We start from the raw sequence: 24,424 nt of genomic DNA on the forward strand, positions 1-24,424 counted from the left end.
GAGCGACGCACTCAAGGAGCTCACGCCAGGCGGCGGATTCCGCGGGCCCAAATGGCCGACGGAAAGCGAGGCGCCCTAAGTCAAATAGGGCCCTATCAACAGAGATCATGGGGTCGACCGAGATAGCAAAGAGAATGGGGAAGCGAGCCGCAAAGGGGGTGTCACCGGCCCAACGGTCATACCAGAATAACGTCGAGCGGCCAGATCCTACCGAGATAGAGGTACTAATGCGGAGCACAGGGAGGAGCTGGACAAGGGACTGCCAGAACTGAGAGCCACCCGACTTCTGGCAGAAGGCAAGGGGTTGGCCGCGCAGGTATTTATTCCGGATAATGTCCAGCCAGAGGCCCCCATGACCCTGCGAGATGCGCCACAGCCATCGGGAGAGGAGGGCAATATTCATCCGTCTGGAGCACATGATCCCCAAACCCCCCTGCTCCCTAGGCTTGCAGATGTCAGGCCAGCTGACCATGTGATACTTCTGCTTGCCTTGCTCCCCAGCCCAATAGAAGCGGGACTGGATTTTGGCGATCTCCTTATGAAGAGATTCGTGAAGTCTGTAGAAACTCATAAGAAATAAGAGGAGACTGGAGAGGGAGGAGTTGATAAGAATAGTCCTGGCCGCCTTGGACAGCCACCTCCCCTGCCAAGGCTCGCATCTAGTCTGGAGCTTGGTCACGGAGGGGCGAAGATCGGCGGCTAAGAGGCGCGAGTGGCTGATGGGCGTCCCCAGATAGGTAGAGGGAAACGAGCCCAAGCGGCAATTGAGTCTATTGGCAATGGCCACTGACTCCTCGGGAGAGTACCCCATTACCATAACATCGCTCTTATCAAAGTTGATCTTGAGGCCCGACATCTGCTGAAAGCAAAGGAGGAGGAATTTGAGATTGGCGATGTCCATCTCCGAGCCTTCGACCATGATGATCGTGTCGTCGGCATACTGGAGGATGGAGATATGGAGTCATGTCCAAGTAGGACACTTGTATCCTAAGCCTCCTCCACGTGGCGGTGCCAGCATGGCGGCACCGGCAGGGAAGACTCCTCCACGTGGCATCCCAAGATATGACCTCGCACTCAGCAGACCTCTGTCTCTTCGAGTAGGCGCAGAGAAATTCAGTAGCGCCGGCGGAGTAGGAGTGCAAGCGGTTTGAAAATCAAAACATATCCAATGTTTACAAACTACAAGTGGTTTCAGAATCACAACGGCCTGTTGGAGCCAGCGACCGGCCATGCCGGAGCGCTGCTTGCAAGCCAGCGAGGAGGCGCACAGAAGAGGCGGATAGCTGACAGATACAAGAGATACAAGTCTTGATACCTCAGCCCATTTTAATTACTATCTCGAGTATAAAATTGCTGGGTAGTGATACACTCGACGTAGCTGACTACATGCCATGGTCTTGCTGTTGGCGCTTAACAAGATTTCTCGATGATAACACCGCAGAAGGATCTTGTTCCCTTCTACTCCCTCCGTTCCGAATTACTTGTCTTGGATTTGTCTAGATACAGATTTATCTAAACTCATTTTAGTGCTAGATACATCCGTATCTAGACAAAACCCAGACAAGTAATTCGGAACGGAGGGAGTACATGCCAAGGAACAGCGAAGCAGGAAACTTTTGTCTTCCCTCAGTTTCTTAAACCGATGAGTCCAATGGGTGAAGTCTTCAATGATATTCTTGCTGGAGTGTGGCTCAACCGTGAACCCTTGTGCCCAATATAACAATTGTCCCTGGAGTGTGGCTAAGCTTAGTTCAAGCGAGCAAGATTGATTGACCCTGACGAGGCGCTATTGTCTTCCCCTATGCTTGCACCTTTGGCAGCACGTCCCACCCGCAACGCTATTGTCTCTAGAGGTCAGTCCCCCTGACTACTCATTAGCAATTGCTCATTAGCCATTTAGGCTGCATCAGGACGATGCAGCTCTCTTGCATGCTTGCCTCCCTGATGCCCTGAAGAACTTTGATGATTTTCGGCACAGCAACATTCTTCCGGAACCCCCTTATGAATTATAGATCTTCTGGTTCTTCATGTAATCTCTTGCAAAGTTGCAGTAACATTCGTGTTTTTTTTCATATGATATTCGATCGTAGCCTCTGCCCGGTGACCATCAATAAAAGAGGATTGAGTGAGCCATGGATCTCGCAATGGGGGCCATGGGCTCCCTCCTCCTGAAACTGGGCGAGGTTATCAAGGGCGAGTACAAGCTACAGAAGGAAGTTAAGAAAAAGGTCAGGTCCTTCTCTGCCCAGCTGATGATTGTGCGCGCTGCTCTTGGCAAGGTGGCAGAGCCGCAGAGGTGCCGCGGGATCAGCTCGACGACCAGGTTAAGTTTTGGGCGAACGATGTTAGGGAGCTGTCTTACGACATGGAGGATGTCGTCGACTCTCTCCTGGTGCGTGTTGAGAGCTGTGAGCCCAATGTCGATCAGTCCAACTTCAAGAAAGCCGTGACCAGCTTCAAGAACCTGTTTAAAAAGGGCAAGGCTAAACATCAGATTTCCAAAGCAATCATTTTTGGTGTCAACTTTTTTTCATACACATTCTATATTTTTTGTATAAATAAGGAACATTTTTTATACACACATTTAACAATTTTTAAATACATGCTTAACACTTTTTAAAACATATTTTTTATGTCAATTTTTTGCATATATATTGTACATTTTTTGTATACATTAAGAACATTTTTTTATACACGTTTAACATTTTTTAATTACATGATTAACATTTTTTTAAACATATATTTTTATGCCTACTTTTTTTGCAAAAACAATTAGCCCACAGCGAGCCAATTAGCTCCAGTCATCAGCCCACAGTGGGCCGTCAGTGGACAATCGGCCAGCTGTAGGCCGACTGGAATCCAATCAGCCTGTTGTGGGCCGACTAGGCCCCGACGGTGTATTGTTTTTGAAATTTTTTTATCCAGCGTAATATTTATGAAAATTAATTAAAAAAATGTAGTATTTAAAAAAAATTAGCCGTGAATTAAAAGGAAAATAAACAAATAGATTAACTGAGATATGGAACTTGATGTATCTATATTATTACAACCCCAACCCCACCCTCCCTGTGAAATAAAGTCAATAAATTTTAAAATTAACTTCAAAACAGAAGTATCCCACTAGTAAAAGGTTAACAACTCCTACTGTTAATCTCTTTCAACCTTAACACTCAATAGTAGAATGAAAGGATGAACAGTGTGGTTGCTGTATACTCCATCTGTAAGAACGTGTGTACTAGTAACCGGCGGTGGGTGGATCTGCATCCATTCATACTTAGGTGCACAGTAAAAATGAAGAAACTGAGGAAATATTCGCATCATCACATCACTCATAGAGCACTATTGAAATGTATTTAACTAGAAGACCCAAGTTGGGAGGCATTCATTCATTCAACAAGTGTATGCAGCAAGCAGCAGCAGCTTGTGGCTAAGTGGTAAGAGGGAGAGGGAGATGGGGAGGTAGGTGCTACCCACGGGGATGGGAAGGGAGCCATCTATTGCCGGCATGCAGGAAGCAGGGAGCTTGTGTCGTCGTCATCCTGGCCTGCCTGCCTGCTGCTTGGAATCCAAGAAGTAAATCGAGCAGATTGACAGAGCTTGGGAAAGAGCACGGGTCCGGAGGTGCAGGAAGCAGAGGAGCACCGCCACGCTCGTCCCAGATCAGGCGGCCTCCTTTGGTCGCCATGGCGTCGGGGTCGAAGCAGAGACGCGGTTCCCTCCCGAGTCGAGAAGAAGCGCACGCACCCACCTCATACTGGTCTGGGAGAGACGATCAGGCTAATTGTTAGTTAGAAAATCCATGAATATGCATGTACACGTTTCCCTGGTTTTACATCAATGAAGGATGAAGGTGTGTGCTTCAAGTGAATACTGATACAAATAAATCCTTGAGATGGAAGGATCAGGCTACTTGTTAGTTAGAAAATCCATGAATATGCATGTACGTTTCCCTGTTTTTGCATCAACAAAGGTGTGTACTTCAAGTGAACCTGCTTAATTATGCCCCTGCTCGGTTGGCAGGGAATGAGCAAAACCGACTTGTTCTCAATTAAGTATAAGTGTACGTCTCCAATGTAGGTGGAACCTGAGAGAAAATTAGGTCTCCTCGCTGATACAAGCAACGGGGGCTTGATCCTGCTTTTCCTAGGACCCTTTCTGGCCAACTAACTTTGACAAAAATCCCGATAGCAAACAAACCGTGGCTAATTATTTGGCTTTCATAAACATAAACAGGACATCCATCCATCCATGAAGGTGTGTACTAGTAACCGATGGTTGGCAGGCAACCAAGATCGATCGGTCGGTCTGCAACCATCCATACTTAGGTGCAGAAGTAAAAAATTGAGATGATTTTCACATCATCAGAGCACCCATACAGCACTATGAAATGCATTAAACTAGAAGAGTCAAGTTGGAAGGCATTCATTCATTTTGACAAGTGCATACAGCAAGCAGCAGCAGCTTGTGGCTAAATGAAGGAGATTATTAGCAAGTGAGCGGGAAGAGGGAGTCGCTACCTGCACGGAAGGGGCCTTTTGTCATCGTCAACCTTGCCTGCTTGCTGCTTGGAATCGACAGGTGCGGGTCGACAGAAGAAGGCGAGCTCGGATACGGAGGTGGAGGAAGCAAAGGAGCACCGCCACGCTCATCCCGGATCCAGAGGCCTCCTGTGCTGCATCTCGTGCCATGGCGTCAGGGTCGGAGAAGAGACGCGGTTCCTTCCTGGGTTGCCGGGCATCGTCTTGTTCTGGGAGAGACGAGAATGCCTGCCTGCGGTTGGAGAGGAGCGGAAGTTGCTGACTATGTTGGAGGAGAGGGTGCTGCACGGATCAAACAAGTGAGCAGTTAGAAAATCCATGAATATGCATGCTTTTACATCAACGAAGGTGTGTACTTAAACTGAACCAAGATTTTCCTTGGTGTTTGTTTGGTTGGAATCAGAGGGCAAGCCTAAGTTCCATTCATGAAAAACCAACGTCTCCTCTCATTACATGTTTGTATGAGAAAAAGCTCAAGTCTTTTGATAGATAAACAAATACATACATGCAACATGAAAGAATAGACTGTAAAAATGGAAGGCTCCCAGGAAGGGGGCTGGACACAAACTGTCTCTTGATTTTATCTCTGATTTTATCCCAGGAAGCATATCTTCAAAAAAATATAAGCTTGCTAGGAAGATAAGTGGTTTACTAATTACTAAGTATTTACAAACATATATGCCACCACTACTACAGTAAGGTTCAGCAAACATGTAATCCAGCAAACATATACGTATGCAAGATTTCCATGACATTTATTTGGAAGGAATCAGAGGGCAAGCCAAAGATTTACATGTTTGTATAGGAAAAAAAGGACTGAACCAGCCTGTGACACACAAGATTTTCTGTTCCCACTGTAATGCAAAATCACAGGTGCTACCAAAATAGGTGGGAGTCGATTATATCTCAGTACCATACCTCAATCGATCTGAAACAATGTGACTTCCAGATAACTCTAAAACACTGCTAGAGTTGCAGCCTCCGAAGCAAGCTTCATGCGCTGCTGATGCTCGGCAATCTTGTATTCAACCACCACACTAAACAGCTGAAATCGCGTCGCTTCCCCAAGTAGGGGAAACTTGATAACTTCATCAATTTGGTCAGTAATAGCAGCATCAAGATCACCGAGTTGGTTGGTTGCAAGGACAAGAGCGATGTCCCTTGAATTGGTCACCGATTCGAAACAATAGTGCATTGAGAGCACTCCACTGAGCTTCACTCATATGATTACTGTTAAGCTCGTAAGTTGAAAGGAAAATGAACAAATAGATTAACTGAGATAGATGGAACTTGATGTATCTATATTATTACACCCCTGCGCCCTCCCTGTGAAACAAAGTGAATACATTTTAAAATTCACTTCACCAAAACAGAAGCATTGCACTAGTAAAAGTTTAACAACTCCTACTGTTATGTTAGACCAGGGAGGTTCATCAATTTTACTCTCTTTCGAGCTTAACAATCAATTTGAGAATGAAAGGATGAACAGTATGGTTGCTGCATATTCCCTCTGTTCAGGTTTAGAGGGATCATTTGGCTTGTCTTGAGTCAAACTTGTTCAAATTTGACCAACTTTACCGAGAAAAATATTAACATCCACAGCTTCATATAAATACTGTGGATGTTGATATTTCTCTTGATAAACGTAGTCAGACATATAAATGTTTGTCTGAAGAGAAAGCAAATGAGCCTCGTAAACCCAGACATAGGGAGTACATTATATTCACTATGAAAGCATGTCTATACATTACAATAAATAAAATTGCCATATAGCTTAAGTTGATTGACCAGGATTTCTTCGATGAAATTCACATTTTATTTAAATTTAGAATCAAGTTACACCCAGTCAGGTTTTGAAAATACTCAATGGTTACACCAAAAATGAACGTTGACAGCAAACAACTCCCTATTGATAGTGCAAGAGATCAAGAGATGGTAGCCTCTGCCCGGTGACCATCAATAAAACTGGATTGAGTGAGCCATGGATCTCGCAATGGGGGCCATAGGCTCCCTCCTCCTGAAACTGGGCGAGGTTATCAAGGGCGAGTACAAGCTACAGAAGGGCCTTTTCGAAAACAAGCTACAGAAGGGAGTAAAGAAAAAGGTCAGGTCCTTCTCTGCCCAGCTGACAATTGTGCGCGCTGCTCTTGGCAAGGTGGCAGAGGTGCTGCGGGATGAGCTCGACGATCAGATCAAGTTTTGGGCTAATGATGTTAGGGAACTGTCTTACGACATGGAGGATGTCGTTGACTCTCTCCTGGTTCATGTTGAGAGCTGTGAGCCCAATGTCGACCAGTCCAACTTCAAGAAGCCCGTGACCAGCTTCAAGAACCTGTTTAAAAAGGGCAAGGCTAAACATCAGATTTCCAAAGCAATCAATGAAATCCATGAACAATTGCAAGATGTCGCCCCACGACATAAAATGGTTAGTGAAATGGTTAGTTTTGCTAATCTACCTCCAGCCACAAGGACTACTGTGGACCCTCATTGGGAGGTTCTCTATGGAGATAAGAAGAATATCATTGGCATAGAAAAAGCAAGGGACGATATTATCAAGAAGATCAGTGAGGGGGGGCCCTGTGTCCAATGAGTAACTCAGGATACTTTCTATTGTTGGATTTGGAGGATTGGGCAAAACTACACTTGCAAGAGAAGTATATGATACCCTTCCAAACAATTTTGATTGCAAAGCTTTTGTGTGCGTGTCTCGGAATCCTGACATCAAGAAAGTATTAAGTAATCTTCTCTTTATACTTGACAACAGAAGACATACTAGTCTAAATGCAGCAAATTTGGATGTAGAGCAGCTCATCATTGTGATCCGAGATTTGCTTTGCCATAAAAGGTACGCCATGTCATTTATATTGCTGCAGATAAAAGTACATCTAAGCAGCATCCATAGCGTCAATCCTGACGAATTGGTAAGTAAAAAAGACAACAAATATAATATATAACTAATTTACAGAAAAGAACTGATATTGATTTTTTAAACTTGTTTTAGTTCATTAGATAAGGAAAACATCACCACTCTAAAAATCATGTCACCTTATTTTTCATGCATTCCTCATTGTACATGCCTACGTTCCCACGCCTACTTGTATTTTTCACTATACCTACCTTCTTCTTGCTAGCGGTGGGTCTCCTTGTCATGTTCAAGTGTACGACATCTAGTCTCTTTACTTCAGAACTAAATTATGTATATGTCTTTTCTTTCCCTAAACCGTCCAGCATATGGTCTCTTACATTTCATTCCTTCTCACAATTTTCTTTTCTTGGTATAAAATATGAAATGTTCTTTCTATGGAAAATCTACACCCTAATTTGTGACTGTATTTGATAGACTATCTTCTCCATTCATTAACCTACTTTTTTTTTCTGTTTTAGTCTGTACTCACTTTACAACTAACTAACAGATCAAATATCCACCATTATTGTTAGATTAAAAATTGACCATACGTTAACTTTGCAAAATCCCAACTCTAGAAACAATGTTACTTTAATAGTATATACTAGATATTTCACAACCTTATACTATGTGTAAGTGGTGATTTCTGAATGGACAACCTTTTTAAGTCTATATTATACTAGTATCATCAAAATATGCCTTTCAACTTTATTATATTTCTCGACATATTTATTGTAAGGACATAAATCCTAGCAGTTTCAAAGGCACCTTTTGTATTCATACAAAGAGTTACACGCAATTAGACGCTGACTAGGATTTTTTTCATCTACTAACCAATCACAAACTTGCCCCCCTGATTTTCAGGGGGGTGGACCGCCTCCCCATCTATTGACCAATCAAATTAAATCTCTTTGTAAAACCTTGTAACTCGTTTGTACGTGTAGCATTACTCTTAAGCTCCTCTTGTAGTGGGATTGCGCCCACCATGGCGCAAAAAAAAAAATACACTAGTCTACGGCCGGCTGCGGCGGATCCCTTTTGTTTTCCCCATGTCCGGCAGCCACGGAGATCTTGGCCTCGGCTATGGAGGAGTCAGATTCAGGCTAGGGGAGTTGGTCGTTGATGGTGTGACGCGGTGAAGTAGAGTCCTTGGAAGAGTCTGACATGGAGGAGCCGGACTAGGCCATGGAGGAGTCCGCCATCGAGGAAGTTAGAATCGGCGAGCGCCTGCGCGTGGCGTTCCCTTTTTCTTCTCTTTATAAGTTGGTCCCACACCACCTACAATTCTTGGTGGGACTAAAGATTGCACCTCCACCTGTTGCAATACATATGGAAGACTCAGCCATGAAAGACCCAGACTCAGCGAAGGAGTCTACTATCAAGGAAGTCTAAATAGTCAATGGAAGAGTCGGACTCGGTCAAGGAGAACTCGGACTCACCCATGGCAGAGTCTTCCATCAAGGCCCAGCCCTGGACCATGCCCGAGCCTGGCCGGCCATCGAGGAGTCGGAATCAGCCATGGAGAACTCAGACTCGGTCATGTAGGAGTCTGCCATTGAGGCCCAGCCCTGGCCCGTGCCCGAGCACGGTTGGCTGGCCAGGCCCGACGAGGTGAGGCAAGCACGCCCATGTGATGTTCTCTTTCTATCCTCATGCCCATCATTAAGTGGAGTGGGAGACTCCACTATATAAGTTGGTCTCACATCATCTCCACTTCTGGGTGAGATTAAAGATTGCACCTCTACATCTTGCCTTACATGGAGGAGTCGGACTCGGACATGAAGGACCCAAACTCGGCCATGAAGGAGTCTTCCAGCAAGAAATCCTTCATTGTTCGCTGCACACAACTACGATCCTCTCAGGTATAGGACCCCATAGATAATGAGTCCCACCTTGCATCCACCTTGCAAAGATGCGCAGATGTGAGACAGGAGTAAACGGCCTGGGAATCACCGTTTACTGTAAAAATGTATGACATTGACGAGTTCGGATGGTGAAAATCGCTCTGATGCTCAGGAAGGCGGTTACTTTGGCATCTTTTGTAGGAGCAGTTGATATCTTTGTGATGAGAGTAAATTTATCGCCCTGGTGCACTAGGTCAAATTGTTTTACTGGAGAGGTATAATTATCAGATCGACATGGTTTTCTTATTCTAATCGAAGTGCATGCATGCATTAAATGTTGTTGCGTGCACACCGTTCCATGGGGCTGTGGTGCCTCGATTTGCATTTGTGTACTGGTGATAGTACAATTGGAAGTGCCCCCTTTCTCAAACACCAAGCCATCAAATTTCAAACATTAAAATCCAAGAATGGAACACACCCACTGCTCAAGTGCTAAGGATAGTAACTCTTTGGATTATTGACGTAGTTGACATTTTTTTCATGTTTTCGATAAAAAAACATGTTTTGTTTTGCTAATCTCTAGCTCTCTCATTGCCATGTGCATAGGTACTTTATAATTATCGATGATTTATGGGATACAGAAGCATGGAAAACAATCAGATATGCTCTTAAGGACAATGAGTGTGGCAGTATAATAATCGCTACAACCCGCCATGTCGAGGTCTCTAAGGAATGTTGCTCTTATAAAGATGATATGATTCATAAGATGGAACCTCTCTCTGATGATGACTCCCAAAAACTTTTATATAGAAGAATATTTCCAAGCGAGATGTGTCCTTCTAGATTGGAGCATGTATCTAGAAAGATCTTGAAGAAATGTGCTGGGGTGCCATTAGCCATCATTAGTCTGGCTAGTTATTTAGCTAATAATCAGAGGATTAACCAAATTGACGAGTGGTATGCTTTGCTCAAATCTATTGGCCATGGACTTAAAAAATGTGATGACCATGTGAAGGAAATGAAGAGGATACTATTATTGAGCTTTTATGATCTCCCTTCTTATTTGAAGACTTGCTTTTTATATGTAAGTATCTTTCCAGAAGATCATCAAATTAGCAGAGATCGATTGGTAAGGAGATGGATTTCTGAAGGTTTTATCCAAGTAGAAGATGAAACTAGCCTACTAGAGCTTGGAGATAGTTACTTCAGTGAGCTAATAAACAGGAACATGATCATGCCGATAACCATACATTTGAATGGTAGGGTTGAAGCTTGCTGTGTCCATGATATAATGCTTGATCTTATGTGCGAATTATCAAGCGAAGAAAATTTTGTTACTATATTGGATGTTATCAAGGGAGACACACCTTTGGAAAAGAAATTCCGCAGATTGTCCATCCAGAAGAGCATGACAGATCTCACCACCGCTCAGATGGCTACCACAAGCATGCGACAAGTGAGGTCTTTCACAGCTTTTAGAACCGCTATTAGTATGATCCCTCCTCTTTCCATATTTCAAGTTTTACGTGTATTGGATCTGGAAGGTTGTGATCTTCGAAAAAATCCTGGTGTTGACCTTAGGCATGTTGAGAACATGTTACATTTGAGATATCTGGGGTTAAGGTGCACAAAGGTTGGCAAGCTCCCTATGGAAATAGGAAAGCTACAGTTTTTGCAGACACTAGACTTGCAATTGACCAATTCAAAAGAATTACCGTCCAGTGTTGTTCAGCTGAGGCAGTTGGTGTGCCTAATCCTTGATTCAGATATGTCACTACCAAAAGGGTTCTGCAACCTGACATGCCTTGAACAGCTGATGGGGCAAAATACGGGCTTTCTTTCTGAAGAAACCGCAAAAGAGCTGGGCCATCTGTGCAGGTTAAGAGAGCTCGCCTTTAGATTGGATTCAGATAATAGTGAGGGAGCTGTTGAAGCTAGTAAAGCTTTGGTTGGATCCCTAGCCAAGCTACACAAACTCGAGAGCCTGGAGATCTCCGTTACTGGTCGTTGGTTTGAGAACTTTATGACGGCCTGGGTGCCGTCACAAAACCTACAAAGACTTAGATTGTACGGATGTTTCTGGAGCTTGCCTACATGGATTTGTTCTTCGTCTCTGCCTCTACTCTCCTACCTTGATCTAACTGCCAATGAAGTGCGATCCGGAGATATCCAGATACTTGGGATGCTGTTGGCTCTCCGTTATGTCTCCCTTAACACAGGCTATGCCCCAGTAGTGGTGGAGAAGCTAGTGCTTAGCGCCGGTGCTTTCCCGGAGGCGAGAGTATGCCTTTTCCACAGAATTGTACTGGTGAACCCAACGTTCCAACAAGGAGCCATGCCCATGGTTCAGCGCCTTCGCTTTGGTGTCCAAGTGAAGGACATTATTAGTCGTGATTTTGATTTGAGCATAGGGAATCTTCCTTCGCTACGGCAAGTCAGAATTGACCTTCTCGGTGATAAACTCAAACCTGAGCATTTTTCTCAAGCCGTGGAGGCACTGAGGCGTGTGGCGGAGGGCCATCCCAAAAGTCCCACCCTTCGTGCCGATAAATACCGACATGATGGAGAGGTACTCCTGTTTCTGCATTTAATCCAGTCCCCTGTTTCTTTTGCCTTGTCTAACAATGACTTCTTTCAATTTCAGACCAAGTCGAGCCAAGCGATGAACAAAATCCTATGTCCAGGTACCATTCTGTCTAGTTGTTTTCTCTTTAGCCCTCCACTGTCTGTTTACTTCACCACACCGTCAAGAAGACACAATATGAACTGCATGTGATTCTGTGTCTGCCTTTGATTTCAGCTAGCAGGAGGTGGTTCCATCGGCAACGACTCTATCGCACATACCGCCATCTTCCAAGCACTTCTGCATGTTCAGTTTATGTTCCTTCTATGTCATCCAGAAGAAGTTCTGTGTGCTTCTGCCTGTACTGTTCATTTGGTGAACCATCTGGTTTGTTCAGTGTGTAACAAGGCTATAGTTTGGCGGCGTGCCAGGTTTTTTGTCCCTTAGGTTATGTTCCTGAAGAATGTAACTAGAGGGTTTTCCTGGTGTGCGTCGAACTCAACGGACCTATTTCCATTCCCTATTCTTGTGTTGAATACTTGTCTACATTCTTGTAAAATTAAAAAGGGAAGACTTGGCGCAGCGGTAAAGTTGTTGCCTGGTCACGGGTTCGAGTCTATGTGCACCGGGCTGCCCTTATTTTTTTGTTCTTGTAAAATCAAATTCTGTATCCTCTATTCCGTTCTTGCTTTCCTCGGTTCAGGAACCATTCAATTTCTAAGCTCCTCAGTTTTACTGCTTGAAAGCTAACTAGCTCATGATGAACTATTTAATTTCACTTTCATGCCAAATAAGTAGCTTAATACTATTTACTACTGTACTTCACTTGATTTGCATTTCTTATCTGAAAACTCTATTTGCACTCTTCTCCCCCCCCCCCTCCCCTCCCATGTCGCTCCCGTGGGCGACCCGGGAGGAACCCTAGCCGCCACCGCAGCAGTCCCCCTCTCTTCCTCCTCCTCCTCCCGCCGCCGCCGGAGGGCGTTGCCGAGAAAATCCCGCGCGGCACCGGCGGCGGCGGGAACGGATCTCCTCCTCTCGCTCGGATGGCGCGGCGCGGGGCGCTCCACTGGCGGCAGGGGCTTGCGTGCGGCCTGGGGCGCGCTGACGGCGGTGGTGCTTGGAGGCCGCGCGAGCGGAGCGGTGGCGTGGGCGGCGGTGGTCCAGGTCAGCCGCTTCGATCTGGGGGTGCTCCATGCCCAGATCTGGCTCCCCTTGAGCAGCGGCTCACTCGTTCTGCTGGTGCTCCCGGTGGCCGTGTCCGGAGGATGATGGCGGGGCGGAGATGCTGGGTGGTGCGGCGTGGTGGCATGGACAGCGAGGTGGCAAAGGTGAGCTGCTCTGCTTGGTCTGTGAAGCTTCACTGCGTCCAGATCCGGCCTTTCCTGTCGTAGCAGCTGGCTCGGGCGGCGGTCTTCCGTGGCCACGGCCGGGGGGCGGTAGTGGATGCTGCCGGCGGGGCATGATGTGGCGGTGGTGGAGGTGTGTGGCCGGTTGTGGGAGGTTTGGTGCTGATGGCAGCTAAGGTTGCTCTAACTCCTTTTTGTACGGATGCTCGAGGTGAGCGGCCGTGTCTTCGGAGCTTCTTGCTGGACCTGGCAGGGATGGTCGCCGTGACTAGCATGGGGATGGGGTGGTCTTGTGTTGTTGGAATCAAGCGCTGACATCTACGGAGACAACCAGGTTGGGGATCCTTCAGGCGAAAGCCTTGTGCCGACCTTGTCGGCAACGATGACGGCGACGCCTTTGGGCGCCGTTTCCCTTCTTGAAGGGTCATTGGGGAGCTGTTGCCACATGCTCATTCGTGTGCGCCTGGCGAAAGCCTTAGATCCTTTATTGGTTCGGACAACGATGACATCTCGATGAATTTAATTTAATTTTTCCAAGTTTAGTAGACAACCTCATAAGAAAGATTTGCCTAGTAAGGATGAAATTTTTGGTCTTGATTCTATTGTTGTGCCTCCTACTGATACTTTCGAACAATATTTGCTAGACCATGAAAATGATTTGCATATGTGTGAAAGAAATGAAATAGATAGAATCTTTTTTGAACAAAAACCTCTGCTTAAACACAATTTGCCTATTCAAACTCCAGGAGGTCCTCCTCCACCTATAGGTGATCCTGTGTTTGAATTAAAACAATTTTCAGACACTTTGAAATATGCTTATCTTGATGAGAAAAAGATATATCCTGTTATTATTAGTGCTAACATTTCGGAATATGAAGAAGAAAGATTATTGAAAGTTGTAAGGAAGCACAAAGCTGCTATTGGATATACTCTTGATGATCTTAGGGGCATTAGTCCCACTCTATATTAGCACAAGATTAATGTGGAACCTGATGCTAAACCCGTTGTTGATCACCAACGTCAGTTAAATCCGAATATGAAAGAAGTGGTAAGACCAGAAATATTGAATCTTCTGGAAGAAGGTATAATCTATCCTATAGCTGATAGTAGATGAGTAAGTCCTGTTCATTGTGTCCCTAAGAAGGGAGGTATTACTGTTGTTCCTAATGATAAGAATGAGCTCATTCCACAAAGAATAGTCACAGGCTATAGGATGGTAATTGATTATAGAAAATTAAACAAAGCAACTAGAAAAGATCATTAGCCTCTATCTTTTATTGATCAAATGTTAGAAAGATTATCTAAGCACATACATTTTTTGCTTTCTTAATGGATATTCTGGTTTTTCACAAATACATGTTTCACAACCTGATCAAGAAAATACCACTTTTACTTGTCCTTTTGGAACTTATGCTTATAGACGTATGCCTTTCGGTTCATGTAATGCACCTGGTACCTTTCAAAGATGTATGACTGCTATATTCTCTGATGTTTGTGAAAAGATTGTTGAGGTTTTCATGGATGTCTTTTCTGTTTATGGGAAGTCTTTTGATGATTGTTTACGCAATCTTGATCAAGTTTTGCAGAGACGCGAACAAACAAATCTTGTCTTGAATTGGGAGAGTGTCACTTTATGGTTAACGAAAGGTATTGTCTTGGGCCATAAAATTTCTAAAAGAGGCATTGAGGTGGACAAAGCCAAGGTTGATGCAATTGAGAAGATGTCATATCCTAAAGATTCAAATGTATTCGTAGTTTTCTAGGGAAGCTTTCAGCATGATGGGGGTCAGGGGATTTGCTTTTGGGGAGGGCTACCAAACACACCCTTAGCCGCACTGCATCCCTCTCCACCCCTACATCCACGTCTAACTTGTATCCACAGGTGTCTCAAACATGTTTAGTCGTTGACTATATGCAAACACGTTTAGTGTAATTTTAATGGTGGGAGTGGCAGCTTTTGTTTGGTCGTCATGACTACGTATAAATGATATGGTTTTTTATCACAAAAACTCATACCCACTAGATGTTATCTACCAGTGTAAGCACAGATTCCATTCGTGTTCTATTCTTCAACGACAGGAACACCAACAACTCTTTGAGGAGGTGGGTACTTGGTTGGAACCGACGACGAAGGATGTTTTTAACCAACATGAATGGCGGCATAGTCTGCAAATGTGAACTTGTTTTGATTGTGATTCTGTTGGCTCTGTGAATCTTAATAGGCCGGATGTGAATTGTTTTGATTGTGTCCCCTTGATGCAATGATATGAGTCAATAAAAGCACCCTCTATAAAAACGTTTTTTGTTGCTGATATTGTAAAATGTGTATCCACTCTATTTTGCTAGTTCAACAATGATCCTCTTGATAAAACAGCTAGAGAATAAAATTCTGGTTGGACTATTTACATGTGATTTATAAGTTATCGTAACAATGACACGGTGTGGCCAAGTGCGGTATCACTACAAGTACTAAGCTACCTCAAATGGATGGGAGCCATGTGGTCCATTGGGCATGGGGTCACTACTTGGGGCATGGCTGTAAAGTTGGTGGTCCGGTCGTGGTGGGATGTTGGGCCACTTATAGGTATGCATGGCGTGAGTGTGGTTCTTTGCATCTCATGTCGGCAGTGGTATAATGTGCACTGACGGAACGTGGTGAAGTTGTCTGGTCGACGCATGTGTGAAAAGGGGCGGCCCTGGTCTATGTAAATTTTTGTTGCTGCTGTGAGTGTTGCGGAGGGCTGTTGTGCAGTTTCTACATTGAAGGGGTGGATCCGTTGCACTGCCGACCTTCTGCTTATCTGCACAATACCATCAACACCTATAAAACGACACCAACAAACAAAATGATCTAAAACGACACCAACAAACAAAATTATAAGATGTTTTAGGTCACTACTTTAGTGATCTAAAACGCCTTATAGTATTTGTTTACCGAGGGAGTAGATTTGACTGCCATGATATCTATGAAATCGTGCGCTCTAATTAACTGCCATAGTAAGCGGATCATCATAATAATCGTATGCATATCTTTACTTTAGCTCCACTCTCACACATAGTATCTTACTTTAGCTCCACTCTCACAAATCCGTCGACACGGTCGGTCATGTTCCCACCTGCAAGCACAGCGTCGGGTCTCTTCAGAAGTCATCGTGCACACGGAGAAGAAAACTCTGGATACACTTCACAAGTGGATGGTGGACAACACGGAACAGCCGTCTATGCCTATGCCTTAGCACTCGCATCTATGCACTCGCACTCGCACCTACTTCTCCTTTGCTCATCCGGCCGGTCAGTGTGTCAGCCTCCTTCAAAATTGAAATGGCCACTGCCATGGAGCATAACAGTTGTGTACACAATGTGCAGAGTAAAATAATAAATAATGCGCTGCTGCTCCCCAACGCTGTTGCTGGCAGGTAGGATCTGTGAGAGTGGAGCTAAAGTAAGATATGTGTGGGAGTGGAGCTAAATACACGACCCTCACTATCATCTTAAATATTCGAGAGTAATCATATGCATTGGTGAGAGTGGAGCTAAAGTAGGATATGTGTTACTGTCTTGGCTACGTATCACTCTGTCGACGGATTTTTCGTCTGGTCCTAACAGTGATTGGTTACCACTCGTCGTCTTCTGCAAAAACACTTACCTCCAAAAAAGTCTAAGGACATGCACTATAATTTTAATATCCTAATGGAGCATATATGTTGAGAAGTTTTACCGACTCTTCGTACCACATATCTATTTTTTAGCGACTAATAAGTTTTACCTTTCCAAGATTAGTCCCAAACTAAATCCAATGGCAATCCATGCAAAAATAAAAGTGCCCATGCAAGCACGAATGCGAACTAAACTCAATACACAAATCTAAGAAAGACACCTACTAACTTTTGAGTTGCCTCTCAGGAAGCGCTTTCTTTATAGTCATATCCCCTCTCCGTTCCTAAATATTTGTCTTTTTAAAGATCTCAAATGGACTACCACATACGGATGTATATAGATATATTTTAGAGTGTAGATTCACTCATTTTGCTTCGTATGTAGTAACTTGTTAAAATCTCTAGAAAGACAAATATTTAGGAATGGAGGGAGTAGTCAGGATCCATGCTCTATTCATCTACCTGGATCCCAAGGGATATCGACCCACGGTGTAATTATTTTATCTCTGACTGCAGTTTGGCGCACCTCGGAGCAAAGTTTAGTCGGAGCCGTACCCGCTTACGGTGCATCGGTATCTCGAAAGTAAATCAGTCCTCACTCTCAAACAAGAATTGATGCACCGAGCATGGTGAACATGTCTACTTATATATCTGTATCGAGTGGGTTAGAGATCAATATATGAACCTAGATTACGTTTGGCTACCGATGTAGGCAAACAATTCATAATATTAGTCTTTCGGAGTGGGCAATTCACCAATCTTTAATAATGTCCCAGGTGTAAGGAAATCGTTCAAGGAAGTAAAACAAAACATTAAAGGAGGTAAATCAAAGCGTCCGCCTCCTCTAGTTCGTGACCATTGCTAGCATAATACACATCAAATAAGATGCCTATCGACTTATGATAAGTGTCATCCTCAATTTGAGAGGAATATTCCTGCACTTCAAGTTCACTAGCATCAAATTCATCCGAACTAGAGTCATCATAACACTTGTCCCTGCATATTAGTATAGCAAGATGCATAGCATGGAATTGATGGAGACATACTCCCTCCTTTCATATATATAGGGACTAATACATTTTTCGAGGTTGCTATTGACTATTGATAAGATTAATAATTATGAGATGTATAATGTGAAAATTATATCACTAGAAGCTCCTTCCACGTAGGAAATTTGATGGTGTGCTTTGTGTAACTTGCATGTCATATATCATTGCTCTAACATGTGGTCAAAGTTTGTCTCCAAAAATGCATTAGGCCCTATATACATGGAAGGAGGGAGTACAACGCTTCTCTTCTAATTCATCATCACCAATGCCGCTCCCTCCAATTTTTGTATACAAGGGCACAAACCCATATTACAGGTATCAAGGTAAAAGTTAATGCCTGGTTAAGTTAATGTTGCAAGCCAGCTTGTCTCCTTGTTTGTCATGTTAATTAATGTGTATTTTTTATCTCCGATGCACATGAAACCAATGCTCTCACTCCTATTTGGTTGATTAATGATGTGCATGCAAGCCAATGTGCTCACTCTTGCATGCATGAGGGGGATAATTAATGATCTCCTATATTAGTACGAGGCAATTTCTGCTTGATTAATTTTAGAGGCCTTGTAGAGCTGCAAATTGTAATTTTGATAGTGTTCCTTGTATATAAAAATGGAGGGGTACTTAAAATAATATCTAGACAATTATTATCAAGGTCAAAGTCGTCTTATTAATAATCATTAAGGATGGGAGCTTCATAAGATTGGTCACTAGAGTAATAGCCATCATCAAAGCATCAGAAGTTAACTGTTCAAAATATTGTTCATGATTTTAGTCTCCGAAATGCTAGATTTAGGGATTACTCACACGGTAACGCATCACTCTAGATTTGCGTAATAGCACCTGTTTGTTCAAAGAACGTAACTCAAGTAAATTAGGTTTTTTATTTGTGCGCATTTTTTTAGTTTTTTCTTGTAAATGCTCCAACAGAAGATCATAATTTTTGTGTCCTGATAAAATAGAGCAAAAGGACAACACCTAGACATAACTATTAAATACCAGTACTAAAATGCAAAAGCGATGATGACAACATGTACTCCCTCAGTCTAGGTGTATAAATCACCTTACGAAAACCAAATAATCCCAAAACATTTAGACGGGGTGCATTAACTCTCACCTTGTTTCTTGTTTTTTTTTTTTGACATAAATAAAGCGATCAACCAATAAGAGATGTGGGCTGTGGAGTGTGTATACTTTCAATGATTTGAGACTACCAAACACGACATGGAGTGGTCAGTTCATTGCATGCAATGCTATTAATTAGCAAATAAACATTAAGTTCTCTCGCTTTTCCCTCCGACTTGATCGCGGCGCACAGCCATAGGCTGGCCATAGTGGGAGTAACATAAACCGGTAACATGCACTTGAGACTAGCAAACATGCTTATGTGGCACACAATTAAAGAAGAGAGAGGGTTAGAATAACATATATAGATACCGTATCAATGTTAAATGCTATGTTATTTTATGTCATGCATGGAAATAAATATGATCATGTATGATACTAATTTATGATAATATGCACTATGGAGGTAGTATCATACACTGGTATCATATGTGTGATACTAGTATATGATACTCCCTACTATGAGTAGCCTAAAATGATTTATGCACCTAGACGGAGGGACTATGCAAAATGCATGCACCGTGCGTGAAGGATGTCGGCGTGGGTGTATGAGACCAAGCACCATATCTCTATGCGTACGTGCTACCATTTGCCCACGCGCTGGCTATATAACCCCCCACCGGACCAGCGTCTCGTCGACACCAACAAGGGAGACGAGCATCAGCATCGACCATCAGCTGTCTAGTCTAGGTGAACGTGCATTGCATTTACATATCGATCACAGGATGGCCGCGGCCGTCACTCGCAGAGTCAACGCCCTCCGAGTCGAGGTCCCGGATGGCAACGCTGACGCCGCAAACGCGCCGGCGGCCAAGCGGATTCTCGACGCCAAGGACGACGTGTGGGTGTCTGCGGACGAGGGAACCAATGCCGGCAACGGCAACCAGCCGCTGCTGTTCCGTACCATGAAGGTCAAGGGAAGCATCCTGCATTCTTACAGGTCGTTGCACTTGAACTTGTTGTATGGACGTGGTGATGTCTTTATTGGGCGATAGCTTTCTTCCAGACTTCTCATTACCTATGATTGTTTCTTTTAAACAACAGGTTCTTGATTCTCATGCGCTTAGTCGCCGTCGTCGCCTTCTTCGCGTGGCGCCTGGAGCACAGGAACCACGACGGCATGTGGCTCTGGACCACGTCCATGGTAGCGGACGCCTGGTTCGGCTTCTCATGGCTCCTCAACCAGCTCACCAAGCTCAACCCTATCAAGCGCATCCCGGACCTCGCCGCCCTCGCGGACCAGCACGGCGATGCCATCCTCCCGGGGATCGACGTTTTCGTCACCACTGTCGACCCCGTGGACGAACCCGTCCTCTACACTGTCAACACCGTCCTCTCCATCCTCGCCGCCGACTACCCCATCGACAAGTACGCCTGCTACCTCTCAGATGACGGTGGTACGCTGGTGCACTACGAGGCGATGACCCAAGTGGCCAGTTTCGCTGCGTTGTGGGCCCCATTCTGCCGGAAGCATTGCGTCGAGCCAAGGTCCCCAGAGAACTACTTTCGGATGAAAGCACAGCCGTACGCCGGGAGTATGGCGGGAGACTTCACGAGGGATCGTAGGCGTGTGCGCAAAGAATACGATGAGTTCATGGTGAGAATAGATTCCCTTTCTACAATCATCCGCCAACGATCCGATGCATACAACAATGGAGATGCTGTACATGCCACTCGGATGGCCGATGGGGCACCTTGGCCGGGTACATGGATTGAGCAAGCTGAGAACCATCGAAGAGCACAACATGCTGGGATTGTTCAGGTAAATAAATAAAATTCTATTTGTTCATTCAGGTAAAAGTTTTTCTATCTGTTCATTCAGATATAATTAAGTTTTTCTATCGATTATTCAACTCCTCTAAATCTAGCTAGATGGTAGTCTTAAAGCTCAGTCTGATGTGACTAGTCATTGGATAGTGATTTCGTGGGTTAAAACACAAAACGGAAAGAGAAAAAAGGAAATAAGAAATTTTCCTCCATTGCAAAAGGCATGGTGTTTTAGACATGGATACATTTTCTAAGGTGTAACTTTGACATCTATTTTATATATTATGCTGCTAAGAAATAAAAAAAATGGAAATATTTTTTGTGGTATATGTAACGATGTTGATACTTTTCTTTAAAAAAATACTACATGCATGTTTATACAGTCAGGCGGTGATATGTGAGGATATCAACCAAACTAACCCGCAACCCACATGCTCGCTTTATGAATTGGCGTATGTTTGCTAGTTTAGCTCTGCTTTCTTTTTAATTTTGTGCATGGCTATACAAAGTAATCTTATCGGCGCCTATATATATTTCTCGCAGAGAAAATATGTTTTGTGTTCAGGTTCTTTCTTGCATATACAATTGTATCCATCTCCTAAAAAGACGAAATAATTAACAAATCAATAACAATCAGACTCTCAAGCCTTCGATTCCAGTAATCAACACTCATTTATCTATTCCTTCATCGACGCTCATGTTAGTGCCTAGCCACTCCTTGCCATTTTTACATATCGTCCCTAAGAAATTTTATATGTTGCCAATAGTAATAAATTGTCTACGGAGCATGAGATTGTAACATGATTTTTTAGCTAGCCATAATTTTGTAGGACTCTCATTCTATCCGCTCTTTTAGATTTTATGTGGTGAGAACTTATACCTTTAAATAGGGGGTAACATGTACTTGTTATTTATAGTTCACATAATAATTATTATATGCACATAAAAGTATTTTTCGTGTGTGATATCTGTAGGTGCAACTGTGATAATCTATCTATTGTGATTTATCCATATATAGTTCGAAGATTTACTGATTATAATATGTTTTGGTACAATTATGTAGATATAATGATTGTGGCCTATCCTCTATTCTTTTTAGGTAATTAAGCCATGCAAGACACTCATATATTTGTTTTGTTTTTGCATCAATTTTAGTCTTCTACCACTTATCTATACATTATTGTAACAAGGTCCCCGCAACAACGCGGGGCACCATGTAGTTAATAAAGAGATAATCCACCAAATTGGCAACCGGATATTTTGCATTTTTATGAGAATTTCTAGCATATCTCTCTCAATTTTCTTTTCAATGTATTTTGCCTCTTGTGTATAATATGTATAGTTATGAATAACCATTTATGAACCAGTTAAAAAATTTAAATAATTCTGACTGTTTTTTGCATTGAAGATAATTTGGTGCGTGAGGTGCACTTCAAATTTCAGATCATTTGGACATATAAGTAGCTCTTAGCAAAGACAAATTGGGTCAAAACAATACATAAAATTTGGAGCGCAACTTACGTATCTAATTATATTTAATGCAAAAAATGGAATTTTTTGAATTTTTCTATTTATTGTTTCTGAATTTTCTGTTCATCGCGGGTGCAACTGAGCCTAGGCACCGAATCACCTCGTCCGAATTAGCACGTCTCTTTATTTTTGGTCGTACTGTGTCTTTATTTAGCATATAAAATATAGATATTGATTTGACTGTGAGTTCAATTTGCTCAAATTTATTTTATTAACAAAGTTGTCGAAACTACTCTTCTGTTTTGACAGGTCATACTAGACCATCCAGGTTGTAAACCGCAGCTTGGATCATCGGCGAGCACCGACAATCCCTTTGACTTCAGCAACGTTGATATGAGACTGCCGATGCTTGTCTACATATCCCGGGAGAAGGGGCCTGGTTATGACAACCAAAAGAAGGCAGGCGCCATGAACGCGATGCTCCGTGTCTCGGCGTTGCTCTCCAACGCGCCCTTCATCATTAATTTCGACTGCGACCACTACATCAACAACTCGCAAGCTCTGCGTGCCCCTCTGTGCTTCATGCTCGACCCTCGTGACGGTCAGAACACGGCCTTCGTCCAATTCCCGCAACGGTTCGACGACGTCGACCCGACAGATCGCTACGCCAACCACAACCGTGTCTTCTTCGACGGCACCATGCTCGCGCTCAACGGTCTCCAAGGGCCTTCCTACCTTGGCACTGGCACGATGTTCCGCCGTGTCACACTGTACGGCATGGAGCCGCCACGTTATCGGACGGAGAACATTAAGCTTGTAGGTAATGCAGATGAGTTCGGTAAGTCGACGTCGTTCACGAAATCGATGCTGGATGGCGCAATCCAAGAGCGATCTATCACCCCGGTGTTGGTCGATGAGGGGCTGAGCAATGACCTGGCCGCCCTGATCATGTGCTCTTACGAGGACGGGAGTTCATGGGGGAGAGACATCGGATGGGTGTACAACATTGCGACGGAGGACGTGGTGACTGGATTCCGCATTCACCGCCAAGGGTGGCGTTCCGTGTATTGCTCCATGGAGCCGGCCGCGTTCCGTGGGACGGCTCCGATCAACCTCACTGAGCGCCTCTACCAGGTTCTCCGGTGGTCCGGCGGCTCCCTCGAGGTGTTCTTCTCCCACAACAATGCCCTCATGGCTGGCCGCCGGCTCCACCCTCTGCAACGCATCGCGTACTTCAACATGTCGACGTACCCGATCGTCACCGTGTTCATCCTGGCCTACAACTTCTTCCCGGTCATGTGGCTCTTCTCCGAGCAGTTGTACATCCAGAGGCCGTTTGGAACGTACATCGCGTACCTCATCGCCGTCATAGCGATGATGCATGTGATTGGCATGTTCGAGGTTAAATGGGAGGGGATCACCCTGCTCGACTGGTGCCGCAACGAGCAGTTCTACTTGATCGCGGCGACCGGCGTGTACCCGACAGCCGTGCTGTACATGGCGTTGAAGCTCGTCACGGGTAAGGGGGTGCACTTCAGGCTCACATCCAAGCAGACGGAGGCCTGCTCCCGTGACAAGTTCGCCGACCTGTACACCGTGCGATGGGTGCCGCTGCTTATCCCGACCGCCGCAGTGCTCGTCGTGAACGTCGCGGCCGTCGGGGCGGCGATCGGCAAGGCGGCGACATGGGGTTTTTCTACGGACCAGGCGCGGCACGTGCTGCTCGGGATGGTGTTCAACGTGGGGAGCCTCGTGCTCCTCTACCCGTTTGCACTCGGCATCATGGGGCAACGGGGGAAGAGACCCGTCATCCTATTCGTCCTGCTGCTCATGGCCATTGCCGCCGTCGGGCTCTTGTATGTCACGCTCTACGCCCCGTACCCACAAGAAACTGCCGTTTCTCTCTTGGTAAAGCATCTCTGACCGGGCCATCTGGGTACGGGTAGACACGTACGTAGGGCTCACATGACAACGGTGCATAAAGTTGTGTACAAGAAATACGGTCAGTGTATCGTATGCACAACCTCTTGTATACAAAAATAAAGGCGAGAGATCCATAAAGAATATTGTTGTCTACCGTTAAAAAAGAGTGTATAGCTCTGCACAGAAGAGGCTGTGGAATCTTAACAATATCTCTTTTTGGGAATTACTACTAGAAAAA

General features: G+C 44.4%; 1 protein-coding gene and 1 pseudogene across 1 annotated transcript; both read left to right on the forward strand.

Moving 5' to 3' along the window:
• Positions 1 to 6,531: 6,531 nt before the first annotated feature.
• Positions 6,532 to 12,571, forward strand: LOC123039747 (disease resistance protein RGA5-like; annotated as a pseudogene).
• Positions 12,572 to 19,751: 7,180 nt separating this feature from the next.
• Positions 19,752 to 24,186, forward strand: LOC123047586 (mixed-linked glucan synthase 2-like). The gene is made up of 3 exons (XM_044471175.1): positions 19,752 to 19,966; positions 20,071 to 20,788; positions 22,573 to 24,186. The coding sequence occupies exons 1-3, from the start codon at positions 19,752 to 19,754 to the stop codon at positions 24,184 to 24,186; spliced, it is 2,547 nt and encodes an 848-aa protein (XP_044327110.1).
• The last annotated feature ends 238 nt before the right edge of the window (positions 24,187 to 24,424 follow it).

Source organism: Triticum aestivum, chromosome 2B (assembly GCF_018294505.1).
Source record: "Triticum aestivum cultivar Chinese Spring chromosome 2B, IWGSC CS RefSeq v2.1, whole genome shotgun sequence".
NCBI lineage: Eukaryota > Viridiplantae > Streptophyta > Magnoliopsida > Poales > Poaceae > Triticum > Triticum aestivum.

Coding starts and splice junctions, on each gene's coding strand:
- LOC123047586 (XM_044471175.1), top strand. CDS start 19,752: ATGGCCGCGGCCGTCACTCGCAGAGTCAACGCCCTCCGAGTCGAGGTC. Junction 19,967..20,070: donor AGCATCCTGCATTCTTACAG/GTCGTTGCACTT, acceptor TTTAAACAACAG/GTTCTTGATTCTCATGCGCT. Junction 20,789..22,572: donor AACATGCTGGGATTGTTCAG/GTAAATAAATAA, acceptor CTGTTTTGACAG/GTCATACTAGACCATCCAGG.